An 18,524-nucleotide genomic window follows, 5' to 3' on the forward strand; every position below is an offset into this window, starting at 1 on the left:
CTCAGGTATGGACAGCCTGCTGTATTTCTTACCCAACTTCATCCCCCTTCTCTGCAGTTCTGACAGTTGGCTAACTTCTCTCCGTGTTGCCCTTATTTTTGCCTCTACATATATATATATATATATATGTATATATAACTTTTTGTTATATATAAAAAAAAGTATGGACCGCTTTTTGCCTGAACAGGCAGCTGTGTCTGCCAAACAAAAAACATCAAATGAAGTAAAACAGCCTGGTGTACTGCAGGTGTGGGACTTTTTGCCTCTTATTTCTTTTTTGCACGTAATAACGTCCTGATTACTAAACCACTGGTTTCTCTCAGTCCACCTGAGTCCACCTCAGCCCAACCCTCTTTGCTGTGTGTGCGTGAATAAGCCACGCCCCCTACAGGGTCAGCAGACAGTGGTTGCAGGGAGGTGGTGAAACACATTAATGAAGCTCTAACTCTGCTGAAATAAAACAAGTGCACATATAAATTATTTTAATTCAACACTGTGTCAGTTTGTGCCTTTTTCATCTGCCTGGTTTGTCCTGGACCCTCATGGGAACAGGAAACTGTTTGGCCGCCATTTGTCTCATCATTCATGAGACACAAAAATGTGTATATAAAAAGATATAAAATATAAATACAATAATAGAATAATATAAAATAAAACTATAAAACAGCTGTAATTCCTAAATGGTTGTTGTCACATGTTTATCCAACCCTCTGAATTAAAGCTGAAAGTCTTCACTTTATTCACATCCTGAGAGTTTCAGTTCAAAGTGACTGTGGATTCAGGCCAAACGGCAAAAACAAACAAAAAACATTGTCCCAATATATGAAGACGTGACTGTGATAAACAACATAAATGAAACAATATAAACAATAGCAATGATAAATAATAATAATAATAAAGTAAATAACGTAGTAATGATATAAAGTGAAGGAGGCGTCTGCTGCTGCTGCTGCTGCTGCTATAAACCAACCCCATCAAGAACTACAGGCCACCGTCGTCACCTGCAGAAGAAGGAAGTGGGATTAACTGCTGAGACCAGACTCAGGCTGGTCTCATAGCATCAGTGGGGCCATGGACCAAACGTCTCTGCAGCTGCTGCTCTGTAAGTACAGTCTGTTGGTCTGAATGATCCAGCTTCTGTTTTAGAGCAGCTCAGTAGGACTGTAGTCAGATACTAATGAAAGGCCAGGACCGAACCGAGGGAGGTTTAAGATCAGGCAGCTGAAAGAAAATACACAGCCACTTTAGTTTGGAGGGAAATACAACAAACAGCCAGAAAAACCCTCATCAGTCCATGAAATATTGATCAGTGAGAAGCTGAGACTTCACCTGGAACATAGACTTTGATCCAAATCAATAGATCAATATGGTTCAGATCATTGATGATCAATATCAACAAATAATCTGTTAAACTAACACTGATCAGTGAGAAAGAATTAAAGGACTGTTGGATGTTGGTGTCAGTCAGACCTTAGACTGGATCAGGTTTTATTGATTACTGTTTTTAGTTCATTGATCCACTGAGGTGGTTTTTGAAAACCAGCAGGAAAATTGAACAAAACATCATTTGAAGAAATTTCTTTGACTCATTAACTTAATGCAGAAAGATTCTTTTAGTTCCAGGCAACAATAATCTGTTCTCACCATGATTATTACCTTTATTATTCTTAGACTATCATCACTTCCTGTTCATTCATAGAAACAGTTTGGAGAATCAACTGAACTGATTAAAAACTCACATCTAAAAATGATGGATGATCTTTCTCTTGTTGTTGTTGTTGTTAATAATAAATGACAGTAAATATCTGGTGTGTGATTGTTAAAGTTGTGTCTCTGCTCCATGTTAAACCTCACACTGACCTGACTCTCATTTCTCTGCAGCTTTGCTGTCAGTGCTGAGCTGCACAACAGACCAAGGTCAGTGAGCTTCTCTGATCATCTGACTTTACACATGGAGGTCAGACAGCTGGTCCTGATAGTCTGTCAGAGCCCTGATCCTGGTCTGATCCTGGTCTGGAAAACCTGTTGTTGTCTGATGATGTCATAGTGATGTCATCAGGGTTGACTCAGACTAACACAAATCCTGCATTTTAAAACATGAAGTTTAATTTGTTTTATCAGTTTATTGAGAAATGGTGCAGACCGTAAGACTCTGATCCTGGCCCGATACTGGTCTCATTCTGGTCTGGCTCTGGTTTGGTCTTGGTCTGATCCTGGTCCTGGTCTGATCTGATCTTGGGCTAATCCTGGTTTTGATCCTGGTCTGCAACAGCTCAGAGACCTAAGAGGAAAAAAACACAAAATATGTCATTTTCTTTGAATTGAGGTCTGATCTGACACATGATGTGTCTGATCTCAGAGGCTCAATCTCCCACATCCACGCCCCAACTCAGGATGGTGTATCTAACGACTAACGACTGGGTGGTGAAACGTTTCGAGCTTAAAACTGAAAGTCCAGTTGTCATGACTCAACCTTTAGATAATTTAACTCACTGCTGTGAGAAACTGTCTGATCCACCAAACACACATGAAGATCTTCACTCAGCAGCTGCAGCTTTAAAACACTTTTTCTGCTGCAGGAACTAAGAGACTAACAGACTAAGGTTGTTGTTGTTGTTGTTGTTGTTGTTGTTGTTGAACAGCTCGTCTGACTCTGAGTCCCAGCAGCTCCCAGTTTTTTAAAGGAGACTCTTTCTCTCTGAGCTGTGAGGAGGACGACAGCTCTGCTGGATGGACCCTGAGGAGGAACACAACCAGACGACAGAGGACTCAGTGTGATGACTGGGGAACATCAGCTGGTTCTTCCTGTACCATCAGTGATGTCTACCCATCAGACAGTGGAGTTTACTGGTGTGAGTCCAGAGAGGGAGCAACCAGTCAGAGCATCAACATCACTGTCAGTGGTAAGATGAGCCTGTGGAGTTAGTATTGATGAAGCTGTGTGGAAATGGATGAAATGCTGTAGTTTGTCTCTGTGTTGAGGTGGAGCAGTGATCCTGCAGAGTCCTGTCCTCCCTGTGATGGAGGGAGAAAACATCACCCTGATCTGTAGAACCCAGACATCCTCCGACCTCCCGGCTGATTTCTATAAACACGGCTCCCTCATCATCGATCGGCCTACGGGTCACGTGACCATCCTCCATGTTTCCAAGGCCGATGAAGGCGTCTACAGGTGTAACATCAGTGGCCATGGAGAGTCTCCACCCAGCTGGATCTCTGTCACAGGTCAGAGGTCACAGACTCCTCATTGAATCAGTGGATGTGTGTGTGCTGATGTTAACAGGTTCCTGCTCTGATCGGCGTCGTCGTTCTCTCAACTTTACAATCAGCAGCTTCATTCATGTTCAATGTGTTGGAGAAGATCAGAAGAAGAAGAAACTCCAGTTTCTGTTTCATCTCATTTTTCACTGAGCAGCTAAATCACTGAAGCTTTGTCCTTTGATGGTTTTCATCATTATTTCTGCTTCGTTTTAGAGAAACCAGCCACTGCACCTGCACCAACCACTGCACCTGCACCAACCACTGCACCTCCTTATGTGTTGGCTGTAGCATCAGTCTGTGGTCTGGTTCTCCTGGTGTTACTGGTTCTACTGGTGAGACGACATGTTCAGAGGAAACCTAAAGGTCAGACACAAACTTCTGGATTTCAAACCTTTATACAGATGTTCTCCAGATCATCACAGCTGCATTTTTCTCTCCATCCTGTGTCTGTGCATGTTCCTGCTTATTATCCACCGACAAATGGTTCCTCATCACAGGTTATTATTATTTATCTTGGTTCCCTGCAGCTGCTGAAGATGATGCTGGAGAACATCCCATCACGTACAGTGAGGTCAACACATTCAATCAAAAAGAGCAGAGGAGCAGACGGAGCAGAGGTGAGGTTTCTATTTCCTGTTTCTGGTCATTTGGAACCTGCTGGAACCTTTAGGACATTTTCATAAAGTGAGAGAAGCTGTTGGTTTTTGTGTTTTTAGAAAGTGGAGACATCAGAAAGGAAAATAAGAGTCTGTTCTTAGACACAGGGAACGTCCTCAGAGAGAAAGGAGATTTTACAGACTGAGGATTTTTAATAAGATGGACGTCAAAGTGACGACATGAGAGAGAATTTCTGGACAAACGTTTAGTCTGGAGGTTTAGTTTAGTTTCTGTCCTGCAGCTGCAGCTCAAACTTCTCTCGACTCCCTCACTTGTTCTTTCCTCTCACGTCTTCTGACTTTATTTTTAGTCCTGACTAACAAGTTTCTGTCTCAGTTCAGACCTAAAGAGTCTGATGTTCCAAACACACAAAGTTTGTAGAATAAAAAGAAGAAACTGAGCTTGAACATTTGCAGAAAGGCTCATGTTTAATGTGTGTTTGCTTCTTTTTGCTTCAGAAACAGAAGTAGATGCTTTTACAGTCTCTGTGGTTTGAACCAGTCACTGCATCTGCATCAGTGTTGTGATGTTGGTGAACCAGCCTGAAGCTTCTCTTCAAACCTGTTGTTCTATTCTGGTCTCACACAGTGTGTGTTGAGCTTTGCCTGTCAGTCAGTGTGTAGTTGAGCCTGTGGTGAAGCTGCTAACAGAAGCTCACAGCTCTGTGGTCGTCCAGGTTCCTGTCTGGGACCAAAGCTTCAGCTGAACATGGAGCAGGAAGCTTCACAGCAGAACAAAGACTCTGTTTGTGGGGTCCCCCAAAGGGTCCTGGAGCTGGAGAGTTTGTGGACACAGGGGAGGAAGAATCAGGCTGATCCAGTTTCAGAGAAAGTCTTTCCTGTGATGACACAGGTCAACAGACTGTCAGTGCCTGTTAATGAAACAGGCTCTGAGTTATTTAGGCAGCTGTTGGTGTTTTCATCTGGTTGGTGCAGGACTCAGTTCTCTGGTTTCTCTGTTTAACTCCAGACCATTTTATTCAGTCGCTGAGTCAAAGTGAAGGTTTTGAACTGAACCAGTTTGACTCTGCAGAAGAAGAAAACCATAGAAAGTCATCAGACTAATCCTTTAATAAAACAAACAGAGTCCGATCTGAGACAGAATCAACAAACAAAGATCCTCAACTGTTTGTTTTCTGCATCTCACACTGACCAAAAACACTGTTCATAACTTTGTAGTTTTTAACTCTGCATGTTAAACCACAGCAGCAGCTTCTTTCTGCTGGTTCCCCTGAACCTTGGTCTGGTTTCTGACCATAGCATGTTCCACTGTGGGGGATGATTCTGTGAACATGGTGTGACAACAGGTTTGTTTGTTTTAAGTCATGTGGTGAAATGTGTCAGTGAGCAGCTCTGTGGTCGTACAGTTTCCTGTTTCTGTTCAGTTCCCTCCACCTCTGGTTGGTCTCACTGTGTTTCAGCAGAGGTGTGAAGAACAAACAAATACTTAAACCCTGCTGCCATTTATGAAGTAGTACTGCATCTCTTTATATCTGTACCAAACAGGAGCAGAGGTAACTGTGGACAGAGCCAGGCTAACACTTTCCCCCTGCTCCCAGTCTTTATGCTAAGCTAAGCTAACTGCATCCTGACTCCAGCTCTGGACTTCACACACACATGAGACTGGTTTTCATTGTGTCCCCTCAGGTCTGAAACTAAAACTACTGTTTTTCCCAGAAATGTTGGGCTGTTCATTTAGAGAAGAACAGGAGCATAAAAATGTCAGTCAGCTGAAGTTTGGCCTTAAAGACCTTGGCATCATTCCTGAGGAGAGTCTGGACCTGTACAGGTTTCTGTCTGTTCAGATCTAATTAGAGCAGGAATGTTCTTTAAAGGCTCAGTGTGAATGTGATGATACCAAACGTGCTGTGCCATGAGAACAGAGGTCACTCTGACAGTCGTCTGGTTTCCATCCACCTGAAGCTCAAATTGGAACCAAAGTCCGAGAAAATCAGCAAAACCAAATGTGGATCATTCAGGTCTTAATGTGCACGTTGAACAGGTGGATAGTGGCTCAGTCCAGCCTTCACAGTGACGTGTGCAGTGAGTAGTGACTGGAGTCTGGACAGTTCACTGGAAACCAGTTTGTTAAAGGAGCCTCTGGCCCATAGACCAGACCCAGATACACAGAACACATGAATGAAGGTGAGGACACATTAGGACGCTGTCTCTGATGGTGGATATGGTTTGAACTGTGTGTGTGCGTGTGTGTTTAGACTTTCAGGCAGAGCCAGATGTCGTCTACTCGTCCCTGAGGTAGACCTTCAGACCTTCACACCTTCAAACCTTCAGACCTTCAGACACCAGCCCACCCACTGACGTCCTGCTGGTCTGTAACTGGTGCCCAGAGACTCTCTCACCAGACTCCATTCATTTTTTCAATCATTTTACAGGTTGTGTGTTTTGTTGTTGTTGTCTCTTATTTTTGGAAACGTTTAGATGCATTTTTCAGCACAAACCACTGGAACTAAAAACTAAAACCAAAGATTAAAGAAATTAATAAAAATGTTGTTCTCGTGTGGTTCTGTGGGTTTCATAAAGTTGTCAGATGGAAAATTTTACTTGTTCCTGTTTGGTTGTGGCTAACTGATCCACACCTCTCTACTGTGCACAGAAGAACAAACATGAAACTGAGACTGCAGACTATCTGAGCCCCTGCTGGGTGTGTTTCTACATTTCAGTCATTGCATCTATTCATAACCTATGGTGTTATTATTGTATCTCTATTCTGAGCGAGCAGTTGCAGATTTTGAGCACAGAAAAATCTATTTTGCAAGCACATAAATCATATTTTGAAAATAAAATTCCAATAAAATTATATTTGTGCAAAAATATATTCTGTGCTCAATAAATGTGTTTGCTATTATCCATACGAATGTGTCAGTACCAGTGGTTCACACTCCAACACAGTAGGTGGCGTAATGCATCAGTAACGCTGAGCGCCACAGTCATAAAAACAAAGGAACAAGAAGAAGATGACAGTCTGACTTACTTCAGTGGAGTGGTTTGCCTTAGTGACCTGTCCAGGGTCCTTAGTCCTAACCAGGGTCCAGCAGATTCCTGGGACCCTGGTTAGGACTAAGGGGGTACAGATGATGGATGGATGTTTGACTTAGTGATGGTGAAATCGAAGCTTTATGAGCCACTTTGAGACAAGTGTCCTGAAAACACAAACTGCTTCGAAGCCTTTGACAGTCAGACAGCGACACCTGCTGGTTGTCTTTGAGAACTGCATCTTTTTCTTTAAAAAAAGAATCATCTCTACAGTCTTGGCTTTAATCTGCTCCTCTTGGGGCTCAATACCTCTCTAGCTTTGGAGAAGACCTGCTCACATGGCACTGATGGAGCTGCCATGTGAAGGTAAATCTTGGCCATCCCAAAAACATGGGGGTCCATAGCTGCAGGTGTAGCCCAGTAACTGGCAGGTCTTCTCCTCCTGGGAGGGACAGTCTCTGCTGATGCCACCAGCCTTTCCCTGTAATCCGTCACATGAAGAGAGTCCAGGTGTGGAAGTTCACTTCCTGTTTGACTATAGTTCAACTCTTTGTGTTGTGTTGACTCACCTGCTGTTGCCTGGTAACCAGTCAGGTGACTGTGATGTGACTTGTTTAAGACCAGCTCAGCAGCATCCAGGTAACATCAGGTGAGTTTCAACAGGATCTACCAGAGTTTCTGGTCCAAACCTCTGAGTGTGATTGTGCAGAAAACCAACCAACAGTGAATCCACCAGATTCTCCACAAACACTGAATAAGACGTGACCAGATGTGACTGTGTCATTGTGTTTTCCAAAGCCATCACAGTAACACAATCAGCTGCACTACAGTCCAGGATCAATAACCATCAGCTTCAACATGTTCCCACAGGAAGGACTTAGTGGAGCTGCTGTTTGTGTTGCTGTGTGTGTGTCTGTGTGTTTACTGAGCTACACAACATGACCCATGTCTCTACTGTGGGCCCTCTGCTCACAGCCTGTTGGACACCACATGTTGTTGGAGTGACTCACAACAACGTCTCTGTCACAACCCACTTTATTGTACAACCAGTGTGTGTGTCTCTCCTGATGAAAACAAAGGACACACATACAGAGAAATGTGTAACACACAATAAGATAATAACAACAATCTGAATACTGGTCTTTAACACAAACACATGTTCATGTGGCTCCACCAACACACAGCTCCCAGGATCCTCTGAACACACAAACCCCCCACCATGATAAGGAGGCAATTGAAGGAGAGGTCACATGACAGGAACAGCTGGTGGAGCAGAAACACTGATTTATGTTCAGTCCTGGGGAGAGACTGGTTTGTCACACACTGACTGTCCAGTGGTTTTGATCTAAGGGACATGTTCATACAGTCCATTGTCCATTGTGGATTCAGGTTTCACACCAGATAGACAGTTTCTCCATCAACAGGCTGCTGGACTGAAATCTGCTCTCTGGCTCTTTGACATCGACATTTTATATAGAAAACTAAACCAACAACAACAACAACAAAAAGAACAACAGCAACTATCAGTCCAACACGATCACGTTTGTCTCCTCCACCCTGGTCTCCTCCATCCTGGTCTCCTCCATCCTGGTCCCCTCCATCCTTGTGTCCACCTGTGTGACCTGCAGGAGAGAACAGGTGTGAGGTGTCAGGTAGGTGATGACTGAAGAACAGAACAAACTCCTGTCAGACATTATCTCCTGCACTTTGACCACATCACTCATCCAGCTGTTTTCTACAAAGTCTCATCAACAACATCTGGAGAAAACACAAACATCTGGTCTCACATCAACAACCAGGAAGCAGCTTCAGCTCTGCTGCTCAGACAAACACACACTCACCTGCTGAGACTCTCAGGTGGACGGTGCTGATGAGTTCAGGTGCTTTTGATTGACCCTGGAAGACACGACACTCGTATGTCCCAGTGTCAGTAAACGTCACATTCTTCAGAGTCACAGACACGTCTCCATCCTTTATCTGTGAGTCCTTCAGCTCCACCCGCTCCTTAAAAGATGGATGCTGGTTGTTTGGAACAAACCACCCGTCCCTGTACACAAAGACATAGTCTGGATGCAGATCAGGTCTGGTCCACTGTAGATGTGTGATCTCTGAGTTGTTAACTTCACATGTCAGAGTGACGTTCTGTCCAGGTTCAGCTGTGATGGTTCTCTGACCTGAAGAACAGAGGAACAGACAGAGAGCAGCCTAAATCCAAAGAAATCTGTTTACAGCCTGAGAAAAGATGATGAAGTTATTACTGATGTGTGTTCCTCCAAAGTGGGACTGTGGTCGGACAGGAAGGATTCAGATCCTCCATCAGGCTAAAATCCAAAACCCTGTTCAGAGCTCTGATAGATCCAAAGTCAGACTGACAGACATGTTGAAGTGTTGAACTCCATCTGATTTTCCAATGGACTCAGTTTAAACGGAGCCTGATCTCTGCAGTGACACTGGGCTCAGACTGGAGACGTATGAAAATCAGATATTTGTTTAGCTGATGAGACTCGACCTCGTCCTGGGCTGAGCTGGACACAATCAGACGCTGAAGCTCTGAGGTCTCATAGTGTCGGACGTTATTGTGTCAACCAGTGATTTTCATTAGACACATTCATTTGTTGCAGGGAACATGTTTAAACCTACAACAAACCTGAGACGGACTGGTTTCTGTGAGTCCTGCTCTCAGACTGTGCTGTGTGTTTTGCAGCTTTACACCCACTAGTCTGGGTCTCTGGGCCACTTTCTGAACAGCAGCAGCTCTGAGGCCCAGTTTGGTCTTTAGTTCACATTCATGGTGTTAAAGTACAAACTAGCTGATGCTTCCTTTAAAACTGCATCCAGTCATTGTGTTAAATGAGGAACTGATTATGATACAGCAGGTGTGTCCCTGTGACAACAGGAAGTCAGGTGGAGTCTATAAATTCAGCTGCTGTCTGTGACCGGACTACATTCCTGATTTACAGAAGAGCAGAAATGGAAACAGAAGCTGCTTTTTTTCCTTCCACCAACAAAACAAACAGGAGCTGGACTTAAAATTGTTTTTCTGTTTGTATTTTAAAAACAACATGTGGATTATTAGTTTTGACATTTGATCAAATATCTGCTCTCAGCAGGACAAACCAGAACATGGATCTTTTCTTTTCTTTCGTTCTCACACTGAGGAACAACAGATTTCCAGGTTTGTTGTATTTAATCTAACAAGTGTGTTTCTATCACACATGTCCTGTCTGATGACAGAGACATACTGGACCAGAGGGGGGTCCACAGGTTTGGGTTTCCTGCTTTCTGTTGCTGCTTGTCTATGGTTCCTCACAGAGGACTGTGTCGGACCATGACGGTTTCAAAAAGCCTCTATAGGAGTCTGGTGTTCTGAGCTGCCAGTGTAGCCCCATGTTTGGTTCTGTTGGACGTAGAGATGAAAGTCCAGACCTACTGGGTCACTGATGGGCCTTATCTGGGCTTAGTCTGGGTCAGTTTGTTAAGGCTGGTTGTGGAACTGGAGCAGCTGGTTTGGTCTACTTTGGCCATAAATAAGAAAACCAGACCTGATGTCAGTCAGTGCTGGACTGTCTAAGGTGTCAAAGCGTTTGGCTGTTTGTCTGTGGGACGTCCTGCTGTCGTAGAAACGATAAAACAATCGGCTGCGTCATCATCGAAGGCGAGTGTCGCAGCAACAACAGCTCAGAGTCCACGACAACAATAACAACGTTTCAATGAACTGACTCAGTCTTCAGTTGAAAACCAGTCCAGAAACAGGACTCACCTTCAGTCACACAGACCAGGAAACAAAGACTCAGCAGTGATGCAGGTTTGTTATCGAACATTTTCTCTTCTGGCGTCGGTTCCTGTTGAAGAACAGTTACGGTACTTTGAGTTATTTCCAAGGATGCTGGTATTTACTGAGCTTTACTGTAAACAAACCTAAATATAATATTTAAAGCTGGATTTCACCTGTTTCCAACAAACTGTGGAGCAGTAACCCTGAACCACCTCCACCCGGAAGAAGCATCGAACAGAGAACTGACAGGAAGTCCAGGGTCCATCATGAGATGTGTCCTCACAGATGCCAGAATGAATCCTTGTTGTTCCTGCAGTGTTTTCCTGCTGAGAGCTCTGTGTTTATAGGGAGGGAATATTAAAATCTGATCTTTGGCCTCGATACAGAATCTTCTCTTCAACCTTTTCACCACGTGACGTCAGAGACATGTGACACACATCAAACACACAGACATAACTTATACACATATATAGTATTGATGTAGTATTAGCAGTATTTCTTGAGTTATGTGTATTGTATATAGTATTGATGTAGTATTAGTAGTATTTATTGAATTATGTGTATTGTATATAGTATTGATGTAGTATTAGTAGTATTTATTGAGTTATGTGTATTGTATATAGTATTGATGTAGTATTAATTGAGTTATGTGTATTGTATATAGTATTGATGTAGTATTAGTAGTATTTATTGAATTATGTGTATTGTATACAGTATTGATGTAGTATTAGTAGTATTTATTGAATTATGTGTTTTGTATATAGTATTGATGTAGTATTAGTAGTATTTCTTGAGTATGTGTATTGTATATAGTATTGATGTAGTATTAGTAGTATTTATTGAGTTATGTGTATTGTATATAGTATTGATGTAGTATTAGCAGTATTTCTTGAGTATGTGTATTGTATATAGTATTGATGTAGTATTAGTAGTATTTCTTGAGTATGTGTATTGTATATAGTTGACCATCCAGCAACATGTGATTATCTGAGCCTTGGTATGGTGTCCTCTGTAGGGTCAGCTGGACAGTTACTGACTGTTTATTTTACTGACTGCTGACTATTGTGTTTTCTTCTTCTCTAATATTATCTGAGTCCAGCCTCTGTCATCAAACAAGCTCCAATAACACAACAAGTCACTGAGTCAATTTAAGAAGTGTCTGCATTGATTTTCTGCTTCTGAAGCTTTAAGTCCAAACTTGAACAGAATCATTGATGAGAATTGATTATTGATCTTTGTGATGCAGAGATTTAAAGTGCACATTAGTGCAGTAAACACAGCAGGGGGTCTGATCACAGATTACACTGATTATTACATTATTATTAGATTATATTGATGAGTTCACTTAGTGTTTCATGTCTCAGTGTGAACATGTTACCATGTTTCCTTTAGTTGATCTATGACTGTGTCTGTGGTTCTTGCTGTTGCTGTGGGTCTTTTCATATGGGTCATTCCAGAATTGAAGGACATTTGGGCCTTTGGTCCATGCTGAGGAATTTACCAACTGCTGTCGTGTCTCTGCCAGCGACCCCCATTCGTTGGACCACTAACCCCCATTCCTTGGCGTTGTCCCTGTATGTAAACAGACACAACACGACTTAGCGCCTTTGTCGCTATATTCAGCGAGTATTCAGACCCTCTAAAAAGCGACTAGCGACAAATCTGGCGACTTTTTCCGGTGTTACCGGAGACTTTTGGAGACTCTGATGTGTCTATACTGCTACAGTTCTCACACTCCCTCCCCGTCCCAAAGCCCTCACAGGCGGCCCAGTCCCTCCAGCTGCGGTCACAGCTGGATGTTCACGCCTCCGCGTCCCGACTGCAAATGAATCGCGCGTGCAAATGTTCTTTGTCTAAAATAAATTACTGCATTTGACTCAAACAGCCTCAGTCATTTACCTCATCCACTGTGTGTGAAGCAAGACAAATGTAATTATTTCTGAGAGCTTATTAACTGCAGGCCGTCATCCTCCATCATATGGCCCAGTACAAATATTGACTGTCCCTTATTTCTTATAAAGAATCACAGTTGTCTCTTTCTTTCCATGTCTGAAGTTGGTAAAAGCGTCCATCACAATTACAGCACGTGCCATGGACATTATGCAAATTACGCGGTGACGTCACATGGCGACTTCTAGCGACTTTTAGGACAGCCAATAGCTACTGTCCTTACTGAGGCGTTGACAACACTGACCAACCCCACAGAAGAGAGATGCAGACAAAGGACAACATAACATTATATAGACAGCTAGAAGTCACATCTTATTGGTTGACTACAGGTGGGGAAGACGCGGTTTAGACTTGATTCCCCATCTTGATACTCGGGCAAGTTCTGCCCCCCACCCCACACACTTGGTCATTCAATCTTCAGGGTCACCATCCGGCTGTGAAGACTAAGAAATTGTTTACTATCTGTCTGTTGTTTAACAGTCTCTGGGCGTAGTCCCTTCTGTCCCCAAGTCTCTGTCCAGTCACACTATATTGTACAACACATTCTTTAATACATACGACTAGTACAAATTCATACAAATATATCTATATATATATATAATACTAAATGAGTAAATGTAAACCATAGTTTTCTATCAGCATAAGCCTTCACCTTCTCTATCCACTCTGTATGTGTCTTCACACAGTGGAGACAATGCTTTTAACCTTTATCCTTACTGGCATTCTAGGCCGCACAACTCCTTACAACAGTGTAAACACAAATAATAATGCAGCTAAACATAATGCTGTGCTAAATGAATAATACATTTTTCCCAACATGAGCTTGAAAATTAGCAGTTAACTATGTTGGTAGGTTGCTAATGCTGACTAATGTAAAGTTACGTCAAAAAGCAGTAACAATAGTTCACTACTGCCAAGATAGTTTGGAAACTGGGCAACTGATTATTTTATTCCAACCTATAACGCCTGAAGGCAGCACTTTGGCACACATCAAATTTGATAACCTGACGTGGTGACCTGTCCAGGGTGGACCCCTGCCTTTCACCCAAACAGAGCTGGGATAGGCTCCAGCAGATCCTGGGACCCTGGTTAGGACTAAACAGGTCTAGATGATGGATGGATGAGTTAAAGGAAGCCACAGACTGTCAGTGATGAACACACCAATAATCTGGGAGGGACAGTCTCTGCTGATGCCACCAGCCTTTCCCTGTAGTCGGTCACATGAGGAGAGTCCAAGTGTGGAAGTTCACTTCCTGTTGGACTATAGTTCAACTCTTTGTGTTGTAGTGACTCACCTGCTGTTGCCTGGTAACCAGTCATGTGACTGTGATGTGACTTGTTTAAGACCAGCTCAGCAGCATCCAGGTAACATCTGGTGAGTTTCAACAGGCTCTACCAGAGTTTCTGGTCCAAACCCATCAGCTTCAACATGTTCCCACAGGAAGGACTTATTGGAGCTGCTGTGTGTGTGTCTGATAACAACAATCAGAATCCTGGTCTCTAACACCAACACATGTTCATTAATTCAGGGCATGGAGTCAAATGGATGAGCTGGAAAACAGTGAAGTTTATTTCCACCTGCTGGGGTTGTGTTATCATCGGCTCTTACTGTCTCACCTGAACCTGTTTTCTCAGGACAAATAAACATGTTGATCTGTGGGGGAGAGAAGACGTTTCCAATGGTTTCTACAATATTCCAGACACAGTCCACATATGTAGACAGGCTGTCATCAACACTAATACTGTCAGAATAACTGAGGTGGTTCTATCAGTAGGATTTACTGACTGGTAAAGTGGTCCCTCAGTTTAATCTGTGGACAAATGAAATAGTGTCCAACATCTAGACACCATCAGCAATACAGTCGACCTTAGAACTTGTTGTGAGCTGATAGTCAGTGAGCTGCTGTGACCAAGTCTGGACTAATACAAGATGAAATAAACAGGCTATAAGGTTTAGAGAACCTGAAGCTCCTCTAACAGTAGCCTGGACTTGATTTATGTTCAGTCCTGGACCCACTGGACCCCCTGACAGTGGGACTGGAGACACTGGTTTGTCACACACTGACTGTCCAATGGTTTGACTCTAAGGGACATGTTCATAAGACAAGTTAAGATCAGAAAACCTTCATCTGTCCCACCGTGGGAAAACTGCATTGTAGTAACAGAAAAGTACAAGTACACAGCAGGTGCCAAAAATACTAAGTGGAATGAAATGATAAAGCTACAAAAACATACAGTCCATTGTCCATTTAGGATTCACAGCAGATGTTGGACAGTTTCTCCATCAACAGGCTGCTGGACGGAAACCTGCTCTTTGGATCTTTGAGATTGATGTTTTCTATAGAACATAAAACCAACAACAGCAGCAACAAGAAGCAAAATACCAACAACTGTCAGACCCACAGCCAGTCCAACAGGTCCACCCTGGTCTCCTCCACCCTGGTCTCTTCCATCCTGGTCTCCTTCATCCTTGTGTCCACCTGTGTGACCTGCAGGAGAGAACAGGTGTGAGGTGTCAGGTAGGTGATGACTGAAGAACAGAACAAACTCCTGTCAGACATTATCTCCTGCACTTTGACCACATCACTCATCCAGCTGTTTTCTACAAAGTCTCATCAACAACATCTGGAGAAAACACAAACATCTGGTCTCACATCAACAACCAGGAAGCAGCTTCAGCTCTGCTGCTCAGACAAACACACACTCACCTGCTGAGACTCTCAGGTGGATGGTGCTGATGTGTTTAAGTGGATCTGTTTGACCCTGGGCAACACGACACTCGTATGTCCCATTGTCAGTAAACGTCACATTCTTCAGAGTCACAGACACGTCTCCATCCTTCATCTGTGAGTCCTTCAGCTCCACCCGCTCCTTAAAAGATGGATGCTGGCTGTCTGGATCAAACCTCTTTTTCCGATACACAAAGACATAGTCTGTCTTCAGATCAGGTCTGGTCCACTCTATAACTCTGATCTCTGAGCTGCTGGGAGCTCGACATGTCAGAGTGACAGTGTCTCCAGGTTCAGCTGTGATGTTTGTCAGACCTGAAGAACAGAGGAACAGACAGAGAACAGCCTAAATCCAAAGAAATCTGTTTACAGCCTGAGCAAAGATGATGAAGTTATTACTGATGTGTTCCTCCAAAGTGGGACTGTGGTTGGACAGGAAGGATTCAGATCCTCCATCATGCTAAAATCCAAAACCCTGTTCAGAGCTCTGACAGATCCAAAGTCAGACTGACAGACATGTTGAAGTGTTGAACTCCATCTGATTTTCCAGTGGACTCAGTTTAAACGGAGCCTGATCTCTGCAGTGACACTGGGCTCAGACTGGAGACGTATGAAAATCAGATCTTTGTTTAGCTGATGAGACTCGACCTCGTCCTGGGCTGAGCTGGACACAATCAGGCGCTGAAGCTCTGAAGTCTCATAGTGTCGGACGTTATTGTGTCAACTAGTGATTTTCATTAGACACATTCATTTGTTGCAGGGAACATGTTTGTTCCTGCAACAAACCTGAGGCGGACTGGTTTCTGTGAGTCCTGCAGGTGTGTCACTGTGACAGGAAGTCAGGTGGAGTCTATAAATTCAGCTGCTGTCTGTGACCGGACTACATTCCTGATTTACAGAAGAGCAGAAGTGCAAACAGAAGCTGCTTTTTTCCTTCCACCAACAAAACAAACAGGAGCTGGACTTAAAATTGTTTTTTCTGTTTGTATTTTAAAAACAACATGTGGATTATTAGTTTTGACATTTGATCAAATATCTGCTCTCAGCAGGACAAACCAGAACATGGATCTTTTCTTTTCTTTCGTTCTCACACTGAGGAACAACAGATTTCCAGGTTTGTTGTATTTAATCTAACAAGTGTGTTTCTATCACACATGTCCTGTCTGATGACAGGGACATACTAGACCAGAGGGGGGTCCACAGGTTTGGGTTTCCTGCTTTCTGTTGCTGCTTGTCTATGGTTCCTCACAGAGGACTGTGTCGGACCATGACGGTTTCAAAAAGCCTCTATAGGAGTCTGGTGTTCTGAGCTGCCAGTGTAGCCCCATGTTTGGTTCTGCTGGACGTAGAGATGAAAGTCCAGACCTACTGGGTCACTGATGGGCCTTATCTGGGCTTAGTCTGGGTCAGTTTGTTAAGGCTGGTTGTGGAACTGGAGCAGCTGGTTTGGTCTCTTTTGGCCATAAATAAGAAAACCAGACCTGATGTCAGTCAGTGCTGGACTGTATAAGGTGTCAAAGCGTTTGGCTGTTTGTCTGTGGGACGTCCTGCTGTTGTAGAACCGATAAAACAATCGGCTGCGTCATCATCGAAGGCGAGTGTCGCAGCAACAACAGCTCAGAGTCCACGACAACAATAACAACGTTTCAATGAACTGACTCAGTCTTCAGTTGAAAACCAGTCCAGAAACAGGACTCACCTTCAGTCACACAGACCAGGAAACAAAGACTCAGCAGTGACGCAGGTTTTTTATCGAACATTTTCTCTTCTGGTGTCGGTTCCTGTTGAAGGACAGTTACGGTACTTTGAGTTATTTCCAAGGATGCTGGTATTTACTGAGCTTTACTGTAAACAAACCTAAATATAATATTTACAGCTGGATTTCACCTGTTTCCAACAAACTGTGGAGCAGTAACCCTGAACCACCTCCACCCGGAAGAAGCATCGAACAGAGAACTGACAGGAAGTCCAGGGGTCCATCATGAGATGTGTCCTCACAGATGCCAGAATGAATCCTTGTTGTTCCTGCAGTGTTTTCCTGCTGAGAGCTCTGTGTTTATAGGGAGGGAATATTAAAATCTGATCTTTGGCCTCGATACAGAATCTTCTCTTCAACCTTTTCACCACGTGACGTCAGAGACATGTGACACACATCAAACACACAGACATAACTTATACACATATATAGTATTGATGTAGTATTAGCAGTATTTCTTGAGTTATGTGTATTGTATATAATATTGATGTAGTATTAGTAGTATTTCTTGAGTATGTGTATTGTATACAGTATTGATGTAGTATTAGCAGTATTTCCTGAGTATGTGTATTGTATATAGTATTGATGTAGTATTAGCAGTATTTCCTGAGTATGTGTATTGTATATAGTATTGATGTAGTATTAGCAGTATTTCTTGAGTATGTGTATTGTATATAGTATTGATGTAGTATTAGCAGTATTTCTTGAGTTATGTGTATTGTATATAGTATTGATGTAGTATTAGCAGTATTTCTTGAGTTATGTGTATTGTATATAGTATTGATGTAGTATGTTAGAATAAGGGCATTGTAAATTGCTAACTGTGTTATGAGAATTGTCATTTTGCAGACAGATTTATGTAAAGGGTGCAACCAGGCATGTCATAGTTGAGGAAACCCAGGTTTTCTGTGCAAATCACCAAGACATGTAAATGTATGGATGTGAACTTTGTATGAACTCTGAAGTTAACCTATGTTTCAACTCTCCCCTATTGTGTAAAGTGAGACGGTGCCTGGAAGTCATGTAACCACCTCCAGATATAAATTAAAGTGTTCTGGGCGGGTTCGTGGCTGCGCAGCCGGGGATAACACTGAGTGTGTATCTCCTAAAAGTCACGAGCTCAACCTAGAACAAAGAAAAGAAAGTCTCTGTGTAGATGTTTGATTAGAACCAACATTTATTGGTGTTTCCGCCCGGTTTCCAATATAGCATCAACGGTGAAGAGGAGGACGAGGACGCTGGAAAACTGTGCACAGTCGGTCCCATAGGGCACCGAGGAAAATCCACCCTCGTGAATTCGACGGGAGGTCGGTGTCTGCTCGCCTGAAAAGATCCTCTTCACTTCTGCTGCTTGACGGAAGCCGGACAAGAGACGTATCTGCAGAAATAGGTGAGCTGCGTTG

The 18,524-nt window shown here is 43.1% G+C and overlaps 2 protein-coding genes across 3 annotated transcripts in view; one reads left to right on the forward strand and one right to left on the reverse strand.

Annotated features, from left to right (window-relative positions):
• The window catches only part of LOC113140438 (low affinity immunoglobulin gamma Fc region receptor II-like), a 56,444-nt gene extending 50,021 nt beyond the window's left edge, over positions 1-6,423 (forward strand). For both annotated transcript variants that reach the window (XM_033325698.1, XM_033325699.1), the window contains exons 6-7: positions 3,789-3,878; positions 6,134-6,423. In XM_033325698.1, the coding sequence (XP_033181589.1) occupies positions 3,789-3,878; positions 6,134-6,177 (134 nt within the window). In that variant the 3' untranslated portion in view covers positions 6,178-6,423. The remainder of the gene's footprint in view (positions 1-3,788; positions 3,879-6,133) is intronic.
• Positions 6,424-8,090: 1,667 nt separating this feature from the next.
• Positions 8,091-17,345, reverse strand: LOC113141634 (coxsackievirus and adenovirus receptor-like). Its single transcript, XM_033325733.1, has 4 exons — positions 17,253-17,345; positions 17,065-17,146; positions 14,627-15,680; positions 8,091-8,191 (listed from the first exon to the last, which is right to left on the reverse strand). The coding sequence occupies exons 1-3, from the start codon at positions 17,343-17,345 to the stop codon at positions 15,325-15,327; spliced, it is 531 nt and encodes a 176-aa protein (XP_033181624.1). The 3' UTR covers positions 8,091-8,191; positions 14,627-15,324.
• Positions 17,346-18,524: the final 1,179 nt, after the last annotated feature.

Source organism: Mastacembelus armatus, chromosome 18 (assembly GCF_900324485.2).
Source record: "Mastacembelus armatus chromosome 18, fMasArm1.2, whole genome shotgun sequence".
Lineage (NCBI taxonomy): Eukaryota > Metazoa > Chordata > Actinopteri > Synbranchiformes > Mastacembelidae > Mastacembelus > Mastacembelus armatus.

Coding starts and splice junctions, on each gene's coding strand:
- LOC113141634 (XM_033325733.1), bottom strand. CDS start 17,345: ATGGACCCCTGGACTTCCTGTCAGTTCTCTGTTCGATGCTTCTTCCGG. Junction 17,147..17,252: donor CCACAGTTTGTTGGAAACAG/GTGAAATCCAGC, acceptor GTCCTTCAACAG/GAACCGACACCAGAAGAGAA. Junction 15,681..17,064: donor CCTGGTCTGTGTGACTGAAG/GTGAGTCCTGTT, acceptor TCTGTTCTTCAG/GTCTGACAAACATCACAGCT.